Source organism: Manis pentadactyla, chromosome X, assembly GCF_030020395.1.
Source record: "Manis pentadactyla isolate mManPen7 chromosome X, mManPen7.hap1, whole genome shotgun sequence".
Lineage (NCBI taxonomy): Eukaryota > Metazoa > Chordata > Mammalia > Pholidota > Manidae > Manis > Manis pentadactyla.
Window position 1 is genome coordinate 24,621,109 of NC_080038.1, and position 19,415 is coordinate 24,640,523.

Sequence of the window (19,415 nt, forward strand, 5' to 3'; positions counted from 1 at the left end):
AATATGGAGTGATTGCCAGCAGGTTAAAAGTCATGAAAGTGAAGTGCACAACTTAAATCTGACAAACAGAGCTCAGCTGATCCTATTGGTTACCTTTCAGGATTGCTGATGTACTATTTAATGCCTCCTCTTAAGCCTTCTGTCATGAAGCAGAATAGAAATACTTTCTACTTGGGGATCCGAAAGTAGACAATAGGTATTTAGTAAAAATAATGTTGATCTGTTTAAAAATGGAAATTTTTTTTTTTTCACGATTCAGCAGGGTGGAAGAATGGTGACCTTTAAATAATTATTTTAATGATTCCCGGTCCTAGCCTACTAGAAAGAGTTTAATGTAAATAAGCATTTCATGTGTGCAAGACTGAATCTTTTTTTTTCTTCCCTCAATAATAGTAGCAGGTTTTCTATTTTGTCACAAATTACTCCCAAATTTTCTAAGATACACGCTTTATACACAATACAACGATTCTGGGCTGTGCATTCTGCCCTGGCAACTAGCCTGCCTAACATTTAGATTTTCTCTGCATTCATGTATGCTTATAAAATCCATATCCAAAACATTTCTCATCATTTTTTTTCTATAAAAAGAATACAAAGTAAGCACCCTAAGGTTTGGTATTGTTCTCCTAACTTGCTCTGTTGCTCTGTAATTTTGCATACAAGCTTTAAATTCTCCCTCATAAATTTATTCTCCCTTCTAACAATACAAACATTCATTTCTAATTTTCTAAATTCTGTCTTTTGAAAGCTATAGCAATTTAATTGCTTCTGGAAACTAATCGGTCTCCTATCCTTGACAGTGATTTCATTAAGATCTGATTTTTTTAATGAAGTTTTTCATATATATTATTATATTTTGGTCTATAGTGTGGCTTGATCTAAGAACCCAGTCTACCGTTGAGAATCTTAGTAAAAGAATTCCAGGAAATAATAACTTTGTCAAGGTAAGAGATCTCTTCAAAAGTATACTATAAGAATGCTTGTTGTTTTAAAAAAAAATTAGAGATTTCACCAGAAAGATTATTCTGACCTTACATTTTATTACACAATAGTTATCAGATACAATTTATAGACTATTTCCCCACAAATAATTGAGGACAGTTCAAGTCTTCACCTTTCTGTCTTCCTGGCCTTGTGGTAGATTAGAAGAATAACATTCCAAGGTTGATAGACTCAAAGGGACTGTTAAGTGACCCAGTGGCTTAAGCCATACTCCCAGGGGGTGCCAGTCTTCCCAAATCCATCCCTCTTGTTTTCTGCTATCCATCAAAAAAAGATTTGGGTGTTTTTGAGATTTTAGGCATCTGGATTCCAGGAGAGAAAGCAGAAGACACTCAAGCCCCTTATTGAACTCCTCTTCCACTTCCCTCATGTGAAGAGGACTAATAAAATTGTTTTCAGACCTTACATAGAGCTCTCTTTAGGTAAGTGAAGAGAGGGAATTTTTTAAATGGGCAAAGTATTTTTTTTTCTTAACAAGGTCAGGGCCACATTGTCTTAGTATCCAAAGGAAGTTCTGTTTTTTGGTTTAGCACCTTTATATTCGTCAGTGGGACTCTTAAGGCAGTTTCTTGTGGCTCTTGGTTCTGAAACTGTAGTGTTCAAATCCCATTGATTGAAGCAATTGAACAAACCGTTCCCTGGCCTCAACCTGCCCAAATAACTTCAGGCTAGACTGATATACCTTTACCTGTTTCATATATGATTCTCTTTGTCACCCTGCCCAATGCTTCGGCTCCTACCTCCAGTGGCACTCTTGCTTCAAAGGATGCATGTTTTTCTCTCCCATGCCATTTTAGGCAGCTTCTGCACTTTCTACCTAATTCATGAAAATGAGACATTATATACTACCTCGCTACTGGCTTTGGGGGATGACCCTTGGTCCTTCAACTCAAAGAAGAATATTCCCATAAATTATTCCCTTTCATTATTTTTGAGCATTGATTTTTTTCCACTAGGAAAGCTAGTAAGCCATGAGTTAAGATTCTTAACTTAAAGATTGCATTGAAGTCTTAAATCCTTTGGTTGGAGTTTTCTTACTAAACATATCCATAGGAGATAAGAAGGAAAAAGGTGTCACTTTCTGTATGTAGTTAGGAGATAAATGAGGAGAATAGGGATTGGGGAGGGGAAAGATAGTTGCATTATTTTGATGTGTGTATCTTCTTAACCACTTTCATCAACCCTTATCAATAAATTTGGTATTTAATATACTAACAAAAATAAGACTTGGACCTGATCCATTCTCAAGAAAGATTGATAAGCCCATATGTGTTTCATTTTTACCCTTTATTCAATCCACCCTCCCTGTGTTCAGGGTATTTGCTGAATTTAGGCAACTGTTTTCTTAGATAGAACAACCCTGTGTTGCTTTCATCTGGCTTGTCTTTGAGCTCTACTTTATTCTCCACTAATTTTATATTATGTTATTTGAATATGTGTGTGTGTAAATATATATATATTTATAATATCTATATATTTTACATAAATATATTGCTAAGTCATATGTTTTAAAACAAAATCTCAGGTGAATGTCATTAGTTTATGATTTGATATCCTCTGATTTTCAACAGCTTAAATATCACTTTCATGGAATGTAAAATCAGAAACAGAGTTTCAGACTAGGTTCTGCATATAATACTAACTCATCACAGAAGTTAACATCTATGTCTTCGCTATCTAGATTACAGGGCGTTGTGTCATTTAATTTCTCTGTACCTTGCTACGTGGACGCTCTTTGAACTGCAAACATATCACTCTGATCTTTGTTCATGAACAGGCTTTCCTGTGTCATGAGATAGGAAAAGTATTTTTATCTATGATATTGTAGGATTGCCTTTAGGGTCACTGAACACTTTGTGATTTGTTGAGTTTTTTGGTTTGGTGGCTTTGTTTTTTTTTTTTTTTAACTGTTATGAACTGAATATGCTGTCTGAATTTCATGACTGTTTTTAGTCCAAAACAGGCCTTCCACTTAGCACTTACTTCAGTGCAGTGAAACTTCGTTGGCTCCTTGACAATGTGAAACAAGTTCAAAAGGCTGTTGAAGAAGATAGAGCTCTTTTTGGGACCATTGATTCATGGCTTATTTGGGTATGTTTGCATATAATGTGTATATGGAGAAAATTTTTCAGAAATTTTTTTAAACTGCCTCGCCTGCTATCTATTTTCTCCTAAGAGTTCAAGCTATTTAGTTCGCAGCATTATTAACAAAAGCCACTCAAGAAAGAGCAGAACATTTTGGCCTCCATTTAGAAGGCATTTTTGCCTGCTTCCTCTTTATTTTTTCTTGCCTTATTTCAATAAAAATGGAGGATGATTACCAAAACCTTACCTCATACCTGTTATTTTTAGAATAAGCAATTTAGGTCATTAGTAATTAGTAATTTAGGCCGCTTTCCTCTCTTACCTGTCATGTACTTCTTTTCCACCAGTCATTTCTTGGAAAAAATGACTATTTAACATGATAAAACATGTAGGCTACTTTTATCATTCCTTTTCAACATTACATAGTGTCTCTAATTTAATTAAGACATAATAGGAAAAATCAAAGTGTAAATATCTGCTATGTAATCCTTTTGCCTAAACTGAGCATGGATAAGTGGAGCTAATATTTCAAACATTTCCCGGATATATCTTAAAAGTGTATGTTCGTTCTCTTTCTCTCTTTTGTTCCCTGTTACTTTTTTATTCTGGGTATTTTCAAATATACCCAGTAGCAGAGGGAGTAGTATAATGAATCTCTACAAGCGTGCACCAGCTACAGCTATCGGTGATGGCCAATCTTTTTTGTTACCTACACTCACATACTTTCTCCCCACAGATAGTTTTAAAGCAAATCCCAGATATATAATTTCATTTGTAAATACTTCATTAAGTATGTGACTATCTTTTTCAACATTCAAGGGAGCTTCAAGGGAATATTTTCCCTCTTCTCACTTGCCAGATCCACAGAGCCGGTCTTCTGGCACCACTACCAGGAAGTGGCACCTTCTCTACCCCTCCCTGTGCTTGGCTAGGGCCTCTGTGCTTTGTGCTCATGGCCAGCAGTTTTCCCACGTGTCAGTCACAGTTGAAATAGTCCTAACCATAAGTCTGACAATTGCCTGGAACCAGAGTAAGGCAGGATGTGGGAACTGGGAGCTGCAGGAGACTCTGAGGGAGCACATTTGGCTGTACTCCCCACGTGATGCCATTTTCCCACTTTTGTTCCTTTCTTATTGTTCAACACAAAAGAAAGCAGCAGTGCTTCTAGTTGAGGTCTGAGAATATTAACATTAGAGAATTTAAAACTGCTTTCAGGATATGTGGTTGGGTGAGTGCAGGCAGAGCCCAGTGAGAATTGTTGCTCAAAACAATAGCATACAACAAAAAAAGAAACACGGGGTTCAATAAGATCCTGAAGAGGCAGGCATCTCAACGCATTTCACTTTGCCAAATTTGATAGGACTTTGCATTTTCCAAAGGTAAGAGGATGAGAACAAAACTGATTTTTGTTTAACCATCGTTTAACTAGAACTATGCTATCTAATATGCTATCCACTTAGCCACATACACCTGGCTGTTGAGCACTTGAAATGTGGCTAATCTGAATTGAGATGTGATGTGAGTGTAAAATACGCACTGTATTTCAAAGAGTTCATACAAAAAAAGTAAAGTATCTCAGTAGTAATTTTTTTACATGGAAAGGATATTTTGGATATATTGGGTTGAATAAGATACATAGTATTGTTTAAATGAATTTCACCTGCTTTATACTTTTAAGTGTAGCTACTACAAAGTTTTAAATTACATATGTAGCTCATACTATATTTCTATTAGACACTGTTGAGAAGTAGAAAGTTAAATCGAAATGTTCCATTCTCTGCTTTATGTGCTGCCCTGCTGATTATGGCCCTCAACAAAATGTAAACTAACTTGTAAATAAGTACAAATTTAACATGTCCTTTTTATTCTGTCTAGAGTTTGACAGGAGGAGCCAATGGAGGTGTCCATTGTACAGATGTAACAAATGCCAGTAGGACAATGCTTTTCAACATTCATTCTTTGGAATGGGATAAAGAGCTCTGCGAGTGAGTTGTATTTTGCCCTAAGAACAGTTTTCCAAATACATTACCTATTTATAACCTACTATTTTCAGATGTCAGTGGAGCACCAAACTTCTATTGATATTTCAACTATAATATACAAGTCAATGTTATGTATTCTTTTAAGAGACTGTTGTTGGCCTATGTAATAAAAAGGCCAAATTAAGTAATTGTCTTGATTTTTCTTCAAGGAGGGTTAGGTTCCTTTAGAAATGTGCTTTGCTTTCTTTGTGCTTTTCATTTTTTATTGATTTGTTTGTATAACGTTAAAATGTTAAATACCCAAGCATACAACTATATTCTGCTGGCTTATTTATTTGTTACTATTTAACTCTATACTCAAATATATCCATTTTCTAATTGTTATTTACATTTTTTGCCTTTAAATACATATAAGTGTTACCAGATGTGTATCTTAATGTTTTTCAGATTTTTTGAAATTCCAATGAAAATTCTTCCAAATGTCCGGAGTTCTTCTGAGATCTATGGCCTAATGGTAAAAAAAAAAAAAAAAAGAGAGAGAGAGAGAGAAAGAAAATGATTAAGCTTTACTGTTCAGAATTCAGAAGTCAATTGTGTTATATTTTATAGTTTGAAAATTGCGACTTTTCTGTGAATGTTGACAGTATGTGAAATAAGCATTTAGCATTATTTAAATAGTTTTATAACTTAAAAATCTTAAAGTCCTTACCAATTGATTTTAAATTTTATAAAATTTAGTTGGCTTTTCTTTGAGTATGACACATCTAAAGTATTAATGGGGTAATCTAAGTGCAGTGGGTGGCTTGGAAAATTTGAGCCAGTTTATTCTTTTAATCTGAATAACTGTTTAGTAGTTGTGGTTTCTGCTTTTAATTTATAGGAGGGACTCTTCACCTTTAAGTGGTGTTCTTTTTCCTGTAGAATCTCTTTTAATGGCCAAACCATGTTCTACATTAGATTCTCTGTCAACCTGAGCAACACTTTAGCAAAGAAACTGAAAACAAAAAAGTCTATTTCTGATTTGTGATTGTTAATTAAACTGGTTTCCATAATGGACATTTTTACTGTTGTTGTCATTGAAACCCAGAGAAAAAGTAGTTTCAGGAAAAAGTGCTTAGCATGCCTAATTATCTCTGACTATACGTCAGTGATGAAAACCTCTAGGAGGATTTGAACTGGTGTTTGAGTGAAAAAATCTGAAATTTTTGATAAAACTTAATGTGGCTAAGATAAGGTGCAAAAAATACTGTTTAGACGTTTCATGACAAATATTATAAAACTCTACTTATAGAGTTAATAGAGTTGAATGCTAGATGCTCTGGATCAAACTTGAGCAAAATTCTTAAATGTTTCATTTATAATAAAGCCATTAAAGGCAACATGCAATTTTTTAGGGGAAGCATAGTTGCTTCCCTACAATAAAAGTGTTTCTATGATTTCATAACTGCTTAAAAACTGACCTGGGTTGGAGAAAAAAACTATTCTTGAGAAACACTTTCAGAGGGTGGTTGAAAAAAACATTTAACTGGCCTAGTTTTCTTTTGCATTTAAAACATTATGCTTCTGTCCCCCTTTTTCCACCTTGCTGACTATAGAAAATCTCTCATACCCTGGTGAGTAGGTTGCCCACCAATTATGCTACTCATTCATTTGGAAAAGATACAGTGCATTTCCATTTAGTTTTAGACAAGCAGAAGTCCATTTACTAAATAGATTTATCTAGACTTTCCATTGATCCTCCAAATTATTATAAGCTCCAGCCAAGCTTTAGGTTTTCTTTAACTTAATGTTCTTTTTTTTAAGTTTTCCATAAGACTGAGAGTGATGTTTCAAAATAAAAGGCTAAGGTGGTTCTCTAGGATAAGAAATTCTGATGTTCCCCATTACAAAAGACAGTTGTGATGTGCTTTGGGCTTTAGAGTAAGAGGAAAATGAGTTAGTTTTTAAATGTCCTAAACATCTATCTTCAATGATACTTGGCCAACCTTTCAAACCAGTTAGTTGGAAATGCACTGTCACTTTTTCTGCATGCTTCACCAGAGGATGCTCTCAAGAATCCTCTACAGAGCCCTCCCTGTGAAAAAAAGGGGGGTTTTATGTGCCTCAAAGCACATAATAGGTCCTGCTGGTAGTTTTATAGTAACTTCAATAGTATAAGCAAAGACTTCTTTTAGTATTTAAATATATTAAGATATACAGTCTCTAGGTTTCCTACTAATTCATATTCAACCCTTTATGAAATTTACCCTTCACTTATTATCCACATTCAGATTTTCTAAGAATATATGCAATTAATAAAAATAGCAGGTCTTGAATTAACTAGAAGGCATGAAAGAAATAAAATAATATCCACTCTCTAGAGGGTGCTTTCTATTTGTAAAGGGTTCCGAGGTCCATGCTATGGTTTCCTTGTCATCACAGCCATGTGAGGTAGCTTCTGTCCTTACCCTCCCTGTAATATGTGGGGAACCCGAAGCTCCCCAAGGCTGGGAGGCTGGCTCATAAATGGCAGAATGAGGGTCAGTCCAAAGCTTTTGTTTGGTGCTCTTCCTAGTACATCGCACCTACAGGGATCACATTCTTTTCCCCTAATTCTTTAATACAGTACAAATTGCTTTCAATTGGTATATGTTTTTTTTTTTTAATTAAGTTTGGTGAAGTACACAGTCATCCACTTAAATCTCGTTTTTCTTCCTAGAATGCTTGGCCATACTTGATCTAAATAAGAACCACTATTAATGACATAAATTTACTCTTGCTTATCTATACACGGAAAGAATGATGTTGGCCAAGAACAAATAATACCTAATGCCAGAACACTCTTGTGTTTCTTGCTTAAGAGCCGTTTGGGTAGGAGGAATAGCTGGTAAAATACAGCCTTCCAAAAATAAATATGTTCCCCACTGGTTTGATAGCTATTTGTGTGACCATTTTAAAGGATGCATTAGTGTTTTCTTGGTAACAGCAGTAAAAGCAAAGAGCTAATGGACTCAGGCATTCCTGTCCCCCAGACCCCACAGTGTAGATAAAGAAATTGAAGCATAGGGAAGTTTCAGTGGGAAGAGAGTTTGAGTCCAGGAGAAAAGCACACGTCTCCTGAGTGCCAGTGCAGTATTTCCTGTCCATCTTCCAATGCAGGGTCTCTTGTTACCCTAGGGCTACTCCCAGTATCTCTCTCTGAACCACTCCTGTAGTTGAAACTCGCTTTGTCTTGTCCGCCCACATGCTTTGGCATGTTGCTATCCATGTTCATTCGTGTTGCAATTGTGTTCGTAGAGCCAACACTTTGTGATTATTCATAATCCTTTTTAAAATTTTTATTAGAAAGCTGGGGCCTTGGAAGGCGTACCAATATCTGGGGTAAGTGTCTTCAACAAACACCCATGTGCTACCTCCCCTCCCCTGCCCCCTTCTATTTATGGGTCTCCTCCTGTGTCTGAATCAATCTGCCCCTTCCTACACTATAGAAAACAGGTAAGAGCAGCAAACTTGGCTAATTCTTGTCATTCTGTGACATAGTGTGGGCTACTGAGAATATTTTGAATCAGTTAATTCTAACTCTTCCTTCACATACCTGTTACCTGGCAGGAGTATTTTCAAATGGGAAAATGGCCAAAGTGGAGGCAATGTAAAACACCTGAGACAGTTCATTCCTTGATAAATAAAAAAGGAAAAGTTAACCTATGGCTCATCTAAGAAGGAAATTAATAATATTGTCTGAGTCAGTGTTCTTTATTGTCACTTATACTTTCAGTGTTTGGGGGACCAGTCTGCTGCATTGGTGGGACAAATGTGTTTCCAGAATGGACAAGCCAAAAACACGTGAGTTTAAGAGACAGACAAACCAATGGTGTTTTGTTTGTTTTTCCTTTGGTGCTTTGAACAAGAAAAAGCTTTTGAAGTTCATCAAAGCTGAAAATCAAGATAGTGTAAGAGTTCCAATATGGATGTACAAATTTTTTGCCATTTGTTTTTTCCCATCTCCTTCAAATAAAATCCATTAGGCCACATGTAAATATACCAATGAGGCTTGTGAAGACCTTAATTTGTAAAATTCAGTACCTTTTCCATCCAGAAACTAAATTTTGGTTTAAAGCAGTCTTACCTCTTTTGGGGACATTGGTCGGGAGTGGGGGAGGGCCAAGCAGAGGGAAGGAAGAGCCATGGTTTAAACTACAGTTTTCAGCATATTGCTTCTGCCCTAGATTTTCTTACTGTAATAATGAAGTCATATTATTGTGGGATTTTCAATGTTATTTTCCTGGCACTGTGCTTTCTCCTCATTATCTGGAGTTTCTCCTTTGACAAGAAGCAGAAGGAATGACGGAAGGAGAAATTTGGTACATTTTTCTCCTAATCTTATCTCCTTACTACTCACATAGGCAGAGTTTATATCTAAGAGCGATAAGAATACTCCCATTTTAGGACGAGAACACAGATGTTCAGAGAGGTTAAACTAGTTAAGTGAGGGAGGCAGTCTTTCCACCCAGATCCATCTGATTCTGACTTAGGCGGGAGCTCCCAACCTGTAAACTTTACTGTCCCCTGGGTGGAAAGAATTTCCGTAGACTTAGCAGGAGACTATCTACATTTAATTGTTCTCTTCTTGAGGATTTCCTAAGTCTCTCATCAAGGTTAACTTCAGTGGTTAAGTTCTTTTGTGAATAATGGAAAGGCTAACATTTGAGTTAAACATCCTTGTTGTCTTAGCAGTGTGAGCAGTCCTCATGCAAGAGTATGACATTATTGTGTGAGAGATGTTTTTGGGAGTGGAGATAAAAAAATTCTTCATAGGTCATGGTATCCTGAGGTCACGATCAGGAGAGTTTGAGTCAGCGTGAGTTTGGACACATTTTCTTTGAATTCTGGGTTCCAGGCGCTTAAATCAGTAATCAAGAAAAGTGATAGAAAAGTAAGCTATTTCCCCCTTCTTTCCTCCTCTGCTAGACACACTAATACTAGTAAATGAGATACTACCTCTATTTGTCAAATACCTAACACAGTTTAGAGCACATGGGAGGTCCCCAGTAAAACTGTCTGATTTTCGTCCTCTTTCTGTTTCCTTCCCCCTTAAGCATTACCAGCCAAGTCCTGAAATGATACATTTAAGTTAAGGAGGGAAATAGCAAATTGCAAGATCTTGGGTCTCATATTTCTCTTCCTGAGGGCAAAGAACACAAATATATAGTAAGTTATATTAAAAATGAAAACTTAATGTGCCATAAGAAATTTTGAAGTACTGCTGTTGGGTTTCAAAGGGAGGGGAGAAAAATCAGAAAAGATTGCGTTAGTAATGAGATGTTTTGAAGAATGAGCTATATGGGCAAGTAAGTACAAGGAACACTGAACAAAGAAGCAAATAGGGAAATGGAAGACTTTGTTTGGAAAATGTAGAGAACATTTGGGTAGGGAAGTGGTAGAAAATAAGTCTAGGATCGTGTTGTGAAGCCCTAAACTTCAGGCTGAGGAGGTTTTTCTTCTTGATAGGCAGAGGGACACTTCTGAAGGTTTGTGAGCTGCTGTTGCGAGCTAACTGGAGCTGGTCCTTAATGTAGCAGTACTGGGTGAAAGTGAGGAGAGACTGTTGGCAAAGAAGCCATGGAGGAGGCCACTTTAGCATCCTCGTAACAAGGACAAGGACTAAGAGGGATGGAGACAGAGAGGGAGTCTGTGGATGAATGTCTGTGGCTCTGCAGAGGGACAAGAGACAGGAAGTAGGTATAGAGTCTAGTCACCTGGCCCAGGGTTGGCTTAGCCAGAGTAAAGAACAGGTCTGAGTAGATTTTCTGTTTGGGCCATGTTTGTGTTAGTGGTAGGCTGTATATTGCACACATTTGGAAATGTGGAATGAGTTCGGTACAAAAGTAGAGATTTTGAATTTCACCTATTTAGAGGTAATTTTTGAAGCAATAGAAATAGATGAAATTACCAAGAAAAAAAGTAAAAAAGTATACAGATATTTAGGAGAAGTAGGAGATGCTGAGATAGAGAATTCAGAAAAATAGAATGCAGTTATTCATTAATGTGGAAATCAAGGATAGATATAATTAAGAAGGAGGCTTGGTTGGCAGTGCAAAATACTACAAAAAGGTCATAGAGGCTGAGAATGAGACCAGACCATTGTACATAGAAATTAGGACTTGAGTAGTGACCTCCAGGAACAAAGCTTTAGTAGAATGCTCAAGGTGGAAGCCAGATTGCAAATGGTCAAAAGAGATGTAGATTGGTAGAAAATAAAGACAGCAAGATAAAAAAGTGCTTGCAAAAATGTACCATCCAGGAAGTGTCAGCAAAGTAGGTAGTTTATTAGGTTAACAGGATCATGCCTGTTAGGGAATTATGTTTTTTAAGTCACAGAGCAATCAGAGATTGTTTCTTTGGAGTCTGAGCAGAAAACAGATGGAAGTTGTCAAGTAAATGGGAGATATATGAGCGACAGAACAAAGTCCTAAGAGGTTGAAGAGATCGGGTCATTTTCTCCCTGCTGAGGTTTGGAGAAAATGACATTCAACTCGTCAACTCAGAATTTGGTGGAAAGCCCATCTGTTTTGGGGTGGAGGAACAGATTATGAATAGTACTAATTTTTATTTTAGTTTTTCTATATTTTCTAATTTTTCTAGAATGAACATGGACTATGTGAACATTAAATTTTGCTTTTAAGAAAGAGAACCAAAAATAGATCCCTTCTCTCCCCAGGGACCCTGACTAACAGTAATAAAGGAGGTTTTTTACCTCCTTCACGCTCAGCCAGGGCTACTTACCCTCCCCTTTCTTTGTTCGCTGTCTTTGGCACATATCCCCATGAAGGAGAGTAAGCAACCTAGACCTTCACAGAGGTTAGAAAAGTCAGGCATCCTTCTGGGATGTTTAAACACAATACAATCTTAAGGAAGGGTAGGTAGACCACAAAACTGCTGAAAGTTCCATATGTGTTTGATAACTGGGAAGAAAAAATAAAATTTAAGAGGAAAATAATTGGCCGTGTATTGCTTTGGAAGCTGTGGCCTAAATGTAGCAAGGGAGTCTCTTTATACAATGATAATGCTCATTAATTACTTAAGTATACTAACTTAAGAATTTACTTTTATTCTTAATAAAGAGCCTTTGCATCAATTTTGTGATTTAAGACTTGTACACTACTGTTCACTACACAGAGTGTTTATATGGGAGTTAAATTGGTACAGGTTTCTCCTTTAAGAAGTGTGAAACAGGTGATTAACTTCCATTTTTATGAATATTTATAAAAGTAGATGGACTAACTTAAAACATTACAACTTTTTCAGCATTGTGGAAGTAAAAAACTGTAGTGATTTATGTGTTTTAATTCATGAATGTATTATTACCTGAACCTCATGTTATTTGATTGGTGTCTTTAAAAACTTACATATTCATTAATTTCATGCTCCCTGAGTGCATTAGCTGTTTGTCAGGCGGGCCAATAATATATATAGATGAAAAGAGAGAATGTCTTGGGCCAGGGCTAATTCTTATAACAGCAGTGCCTGGGAAAATGTTGATTAGAAAAAATTTCCCTTGGTTTCTATTTGCTCCACAGGACAAGCACAGCTGATGGGGTCTGTTGACTTAGTGCTGACTGATAGTAGCTTCTGCTGGGATCCCTCTGTCCACGCCTGGACTGAGTGCTCCCCCTCCTCCCACCTGCCAGAATGTCACAGAGCTCAGCAGCAGGGCCCGTGTCCCCACTCGGGAATCCCAAGCTTAGACAGGACAGCTTGTGGAGAGCCGAGGGTTGTTGTAACCAACTCACTTGGAAATTGTTTCCCTGTGACCCTTATTAGTATCAGTTTGGTCTGCCTGGCACAAGTCAAAACTACTCACTCATTTCCAAATGCCCGACTTGTTGCAGAGTCTGAAGCTTATACCGGTAGGTCTGCCACACAGTCAGTTCCGTTCCTCCACAGCAGCCGAGTTATATATGGGCCCTGGGTCTCCCGCCCCTGTGAGAATGCTCTGTCCTGCAGAGAAAGGATGGGAAGGCTAGGCCTTAAATAGCTTTCCCCTTTATGCCACATTCTTCGCAGTCCAACGACACTTTGCCCCACTCTGGACCTAGCCTCTGCTTGCCAGAGATGGCGTTTCTGTTTGTGACCGTACTAATGGTGAAAGGCTCTTAGTCACAGTGCTTCACTCCGTGGGGATTAATAGCAGTGTAACTGTGGCTGAACTTAGAACTTGTTGTAATTCGGTGATATTTATAAGCACAGCACTGGGCTATGGCTGACTGAGCACTAAATATGATACCTGCATTTTTCCATTAAGATTGCACGAAATAGATTTTCATCTAGACTTATCTTTAAAACATTATTCCAAAAAGAGGTATTCAATGTTTGCTAGCTTTTGGAACTTTTCTAATACTTTAATGACTTTTGTTGTACTAAGTAAAATGTCCATTTAAATAATTTGTGTTATTAATGTTTCATGATTTACTTTTAATAACATTCTCACACTGTTCATTCTTCCCCCAACTATAGGTATGGAACAGGCTGTTTCTTACTATGTAATACAGGCCGTAAGGTTGGTTTTTTTCAAATTAAAAGATTGATGAGAGTCTTCTTTAAGTTCATATAAATAGTACTTGAGCATAATATGTGTGTTTTTAATTGTGTCAATGGGATGCCTACACTAGGACCTTGTCAGATTCTTAACAAAAATCTAATTTGGTACAAGGGATAAATTTTTTGTACTGTTTAAGTGTATTGTTCTTAATACTGGTAATTCTGACCATTAAGGTTATTTTTTAAATTGTTATATTTATTGAATTATTTTGTACCTAGGTCATTTTAGCTTTAAAAAAGATTCTTACAGTATCTTTATTTTTCTGACTACTGAAATATTTTTCTCTCTCCTATAAGTGTGTATTTTCTGAACATGGCCTTCTGACCACAGTGGCTTACAAACTTGGCAGGGACAAACCAGTATATTATGCATTGGAAGTAAGTCCTTTTCAATCAATAAATAGTATTAAAACCTTCAAAGCTAATGAAAGTCACAGTGTTTTCTAATACCTTTTCTGGTAAATCTTAATATGTAGGACTGAAAAAACTTAGTTTTCTTCTTGGCATTTGGTTGAGAGGAAGGAACCTGGGACTGAGCTAGGGGTCAGGATTCCCAGAAGACCTTGAGTTGCTCTGCTCTTCATTCTTTTACCAAATAATTGTGGGACCTTGTAGCCACTTTAACAGTGTAAGATTTTCTATTGCTAAAATTTAATGAAGGCATGACTTGTTTGTGAATATTTCTTTTGGCTTGAAAATTCGGTGTTTTTATTACTACAGTGCCCCAGTGTTTCAAAAGAGAAACTTTCTCTGTGTGTCTCCATAAAAATAAATTTTGTGTCACATTTTGATGTAGGAAAGAAAGTGAGGAGATTTAAGCCATTTTACACTGGAAATCTGTTTCAAACATGTTTGTAGATTCTACTAGGAATAAGTTTAAGTCCATAGGGCATGGTGGGTTTGTATTAGAAACACTAGAAACATTTATTTATGACATCAAAGAAGCAGTGCTCTTTTTGTAAAATCAGATACCTTCTTAAAAGCATTTCTGTACAATTCATTTTAAATGGCTCTCTTGTAATATACAAATATACAGTTGATCTGAAAACTCATTGAGGCTTGTTTCCTGATGTATATGATAATTTGGTCACAAGTGTTCTTCTTATAGTTAAACTATAAGACTTCTGCTTATAGTTAAAGTATTTTATTAGCTGTTATGCCTAGAGCATAAAGAACTGTAATTTATTTCCATTTTTTCTCACCCCCTCCCTATACAAGCACTGTAATCTCTCCCTAGTGCCTTTTCTATGGATTACAGAAGCATTTGTGGAGCACTTGGTCTGTGTATTAAAGGTATCTTAATACTACAAACTCCTACAAGCCCTCTCCCCCTTTGTTTTAACCCTGTGAAAAGTGCTTGGTACAGTGATAGGCATGTGGGACATGCACTGCATAAATGTTACCTATGACAGTAGCAGTAAACTGCCCTCTCTTTTCTTTTGCGGGAGATGAGTAGTCATTTAGAGTTACAGATGCCTTAGACCTGGAAAGGGTCTCAAGGGTAGGGGTTACCTGGTCTTTACTTCCCTCCCAATGTGAAAAGCCTTCTCTTCTACCTTTTACCTATGGCCTTCCAACTTCGGTTTGAAGAAAGCACCAAAAACTGCTTCCTGATAGCACCTCTAGCAGTGGATCGAGACCAGCCATCAAGAGCATTCCAATACTAGGAGGCAGCTGTCCATCTCTCTGGGTCTTCCTACTCCGCTGTAATCTTCCCCAGTGCCCTGATGTCACATGGTTTCCAGTTGCTTATGGTTCTCCACTCCCTTCCTTAGATGCATTCCAATTTGTCAGTGTCTTCCAGAACAGAATAGAATATTCTATATATAATCTGACCTATATTCCCTAGTGTGATTTGTGCCTTTGACCATACACAGTGCTTCTGCTACACTAGCCTGAGAGTTCATTAATTTAGTCTAATAACCCCATCATATCATTCGCTCCAGGAGCATATGTTAAAATATCTAGCTCTTTTTCAAGTGAATCATTGTCAAGCAAGTCCACTCCATTCTGTATTTGCATAGAAGATCTTTCATTAATTTAAATTGAGGTCTTAATTTCTTACTGTTAAATTTCGTGATAGTGATTTCAGCCTATTCTGACACCTTCTGAATTCTCTTTCAGTCTTTGTTACTCTTGCTATGTTTTCTCATGTGGAGACTTACCAAACATATGGTTTATGATTTGTTTTGATTCCTGTAATTTTTTTCAGTTCATAGATTTTTAAAGCTAAGACGGACAGTAGATTAGATGGCAACAGGCTTCACTACACCTCCTATCCCCTTGTTTTACACACAAAGAATCTGAAAGTAGAGAAATGAAATTGGAGTAACATGGCCAAGGTAACTAATAAGTTATTAATAAGATCCAGGATGCAAATCCAGGTTATTGGCCATCAAATTCTAGATACATAGGCCACCCTACTGAGCTGTCTCCTTCCGTGTAGTCCTAATATTCTGGGCTCCAGTCTTCTAAGTCCAATGTTCTTTTCCTTGTGTCTCACTTATGTCACTACCTTTGTCCCATAACCTAGCAGCCTCAGCCTTAACACACACACACACACACACACACACACACACTAATATGTTAACAATGGTAGATAGGATTTTACTTCTTTTTTCTTTCCTATGTTTTCTAACTTTTTTTCAATTACCAAACATTTTTATAAAATTAAACCAAACTGGTAAAAGAAGGCAGGGAAGTTAAAAGCTAGATTCGTAAAACTTTTTCTCAGTAAATTAATGCTAATTCCACTTGGTCACACTGCTTCCTTTTTTTGTAAGTATTTACAAAGAATATATTTAGTAATCATTTCTTTAATTTGACAGATTCTTCTTGGCTTGGCAATCTGACATATTAACAATTTACTTTCTACTTGTTAAGAACTAAAACCATGGCTGCACATCTTAGTCTTCTAGTCTTCTTTAATTCTCCCTCTGCTCACTTGGAAGCAATATAATGTGTTTCTGCTTTTGCTGTGTTTAGGTTTTTTTCATGACTATCTTTAAAATTTTTAAGGTATTACTCAACTATGTATTTTCCTAGCAGTGTTTATAGTTGTTTAATATTTTACCTTCCCACCCACAATGACCTCAAATGCTTTACTTCTATCACTTCCACCAGCAATCATGTTACTGCATTTAAAATTTTCGTTTCCCCTTTTTCTTAAACATGCAGTAGTAAGTACTGTTTTCTTTCCAGTTGATAGGTAAGTCACAATGAGTAACATATAAATTTCTGTGTCCAGTATCATTTCTTTGGTCTTATTTGTGTCCCCACCCCCATTTTTTTGCCAAGAGACAGCCTTTCATGTAATTTGGTAAGAGTCTAGGCAGTAAGCCTATTCTTTTTAGGTTTATCTTTATTTTGCTCTCTCTCTGGGGTAGATATAAAATCTTAGATTAACAAATCTAATTTTAGAATTGTTTTTCCTACATCCCTTCTGGCCATTTTTAATGCTAATGAAACCTCTGATCTAAATGTGGTTACTTTATAGATAATATAGCTTATTGTCTGAGACTTTTTTAACATTCTCTCTTTATCACTGATGTTCCATAGTTTTACTATAATGTGCCTGGGATTGGATTTATTTTTACTTACCATGTTAGATAACTTGAATACAAGTTTGTCTTCAGTTCTAGAAAATTCTCAGTGGTATCTCTTCAAATATTGCTTCTCTACTATTACCTCCATCCTCTTCTGGCATTGCTGGTATATGGATATTGGAACCTTTTAGTCCAAAGTCCATGTCTGTTAACTGCCCTTTTATATTTTGTTAATCTCTTTGTGTCTCCATGCATCCCTGGTGAATGGCTCAGTATCAGCCTTACGTTTCCAAATTCTCTCTTTAAAACGAACAAAAAAAACTTTTTAATTGTGAAATATAAGACACGTACAGAAAAATGCATAAACTAAAGAGAAGACCCATGTGACCTCTCCCCAGGTTAGGAGACAGAACACTGCCAGCACCCAGAAACCCCTGTGCTCCTCCTAATCACAGCCTCCTCCCCCTCCCCTGAGGTCACCATTGCCCAGACTATCGTCACTTCCTTACTTTTTTTTTATTATACAATCCTAACATGTAAATGTGTAATCCTAAATACTGGGGTTTAGTTTTGCATGTTTTCATTATTTTATAAATTAAATATTTAAAAGAGTGAGAAAGAGAGGAAGTGAGAGTCCTACAGTATATATTCTTTGATCTGGCTTCTTTCACTTAACATTATTGTGAGATTCATCCATGTTGTGAGATACAGCTGTCTCATTCCTTTTCATTTCCATATGAAAATACCACAGTTTGGTATTTATCCAACTGTTGATGACATTTGAGCTGTTTTCAGTTTTGGACTCTTACAAAAAATGTTACTGTGAACATTTTTGTATATGTCACCCGTGTACACCTTTCTGTGGGAGTAGAATTCCTAGGCAGTAGATTATGTATGTTTCACAGTGGACGTAGCAAGTTATCCTGTGCCCAGCAGTGTATAGGAACCGTAATTTACTCATCATCTGTCTAGTCGAGAGTTTATCCCATCTATGACATTTTAAAATTTCACTCAGTTACTTCATTTCTAGGACTTGTAATTCGTTATTTCTCATATCCACTTGATTTTGTTTCTCTTTTCTTTTGATTCATTATTTCATGGCTGGTTTTTTAAAACAGAAATTGTGCCTTAATTTATCTCTTTGATTACTTCCAGCACATACTTACTTTATATTTTTTTAAGTTTTCATTTGTCATATTGAGGTACATATAATAAAATGCACAGCATGTACTTATTTTAAAGTATTTGGAAGATTGGAGTGAATTTCATTTGAGCTGTGAAGTTTTGTTGGCTGATTTACTGATAACTGATTTCTTCCTGTATTTTGGAATTTTCGCTTCCAGTCTCATTTTCCACTAAGCCAGAGCCTTCGTCAGTAAGTAGACAGTTGCTTGTTTCCTAGCGTCCCCGCACAGCAGGAGAGCGCCACCTAGCCCCTGACTTCAAGCACTGGAGCTGATTCTATGCCTTGCCTCACAAAGCATTTTGGACTTTCCTGGAAGAGCTGGTTTCTGGTCCCCCGGCTTCCTGACACATACAGAAAAATTAATCAGAACCAATCATGCTTGTGTTTTCAAGCCCTGCTCAGTCTCGCATTTCTGTTTCTGTGCACATCGACACTATTTGCATTTGAGTCAGCAGGTACTGTTTTAGTTTTCTTTTTACTTTTTGTCTGTTACCCTCTGTGTTTAGAACAGAGGGGATTTTTAAAGTGCAAACTCACCATCTCTGTTGACATGGACATCCATCTACCTCTTTCTCTTCACCAAGAGCATTCTTTTTTTTGTCTCCCTACCCCCTGGCATGTGATCCATCTAGACCTGGCATTCATAACCTCTCTGGGTCCCTGTTTTCATTAGCAGTAAAAAGGAATGGGGGCAGATGATCCTTCAGTTGTTCTAAGACTTAAACTCATTTTAAATTGCTTAAATTTGTCCCATTCTTTCTAGATGGAAAATTTTTCTAGTAGTGGAAGAGACTGAAGCAAAATAGAGCAGTCGAACAATTCTGCCTTCCCTCTGCCATCTGTTAGTAGTACACTATCTTCCTGAAGCGTGCTTCTCCCTTTCCTTGTTCATCTTTTTCTACATATTATTTCACGAAACAAAAATCCTTTTGGGGGCCTTTGGCGTGATTATGAAATTGAGCTTACTTAGGATCTGTGACTTCCCTGTTCTGTATTCTGTCACTAGGATGTAAGTGCCCTGAGGCCAGGGCATTTGTC

At 36.8% G+C, this 19,415-nt stretch overlaps 1 protein-coding gene and 2 long non-coding RNA genes across 8 annotated transcripts in view; 1 reads left to right on the plus strand and 2 right to left on the minus strand.

Annotated features, from left to right (window-relative positions):
* The window catches only part of GK (glycerol kinase), a 69,411-nt gene that overhangs the window by 32,852 nt on the left and 17,144 nt on the right, over positions 1 to 19,415 (plus strand). For 4 of the 6 annotated variants that reach the window (XM_036917954.2, XM_036917958.2, XM_036917957.2 and 1 more), the window contains 9 exons: positions 868 to 944; positions 2,956 to 3,093; positions 4,963 to 5,072; positions 5,517 to 5,583; positions 6,665 to 6,682; positions 8,394 to 8,429; positions 8,824 to 8,891; positions 13,563 to 13,605; positions 13,944 to 14,024. In XM_036917954.2, the coding sequence (XP_036773849.1) occupies positions 868 to 944; positions 2,956 to 3,093; positions 4,963 to 5,072; positions 5,517 to 5,583; positions 6,665 to 6,682; positions 8,394 to 8,429; positions 8,824 to 8,891; positions 13,563 to 13,605; positions 13,944 to 14,024 (638 nt within the window). The remainder of the gene's footprint in view (positions 1 to 867; positions 945 to 2,955; positions 3,094 to 4,962; positions 5,073 to 5,516; positions 5,584 to 6,664; positions 6,683 to 8,393; positions 8,430 to 8,823; positions 8,892 to 13,562; positions 13,606 to 13,943; positions 14,025 to 19,415) is intronic. The other 2 variants (XM_036917955.2, XM_036917959.2) reach the window with 1 other exon arrangement.
* On the minus strand, positions 5,387 to 13,555 carry LOC130682032 (uncharacterized). Its single transcript, XR_008995337.1, has 2 exons — positions 12,910 to 13,555; positions 5,387 to 5,577 (listed from the first exon to the last, which is right to left on the minus strand). It is a non-coding gene; the product is annotated as an uncharacterized LOC130682032 (long non-coding RNA).
* Positions 6,482 to 12,058, minus strand: LOC130682033 (uncharacterized). Its single transcript, XR_008995338.1, has 3 exons — positions 11,832 to 12,058; positions 8,644 to 8,722; positions 6,482 to 6,529 (listed from the first exon to the last, which is right to left on the minus strand). It is a non-coding gene; the product is annotated as an uncharacterized LOC130682033 (long non-coding RNA).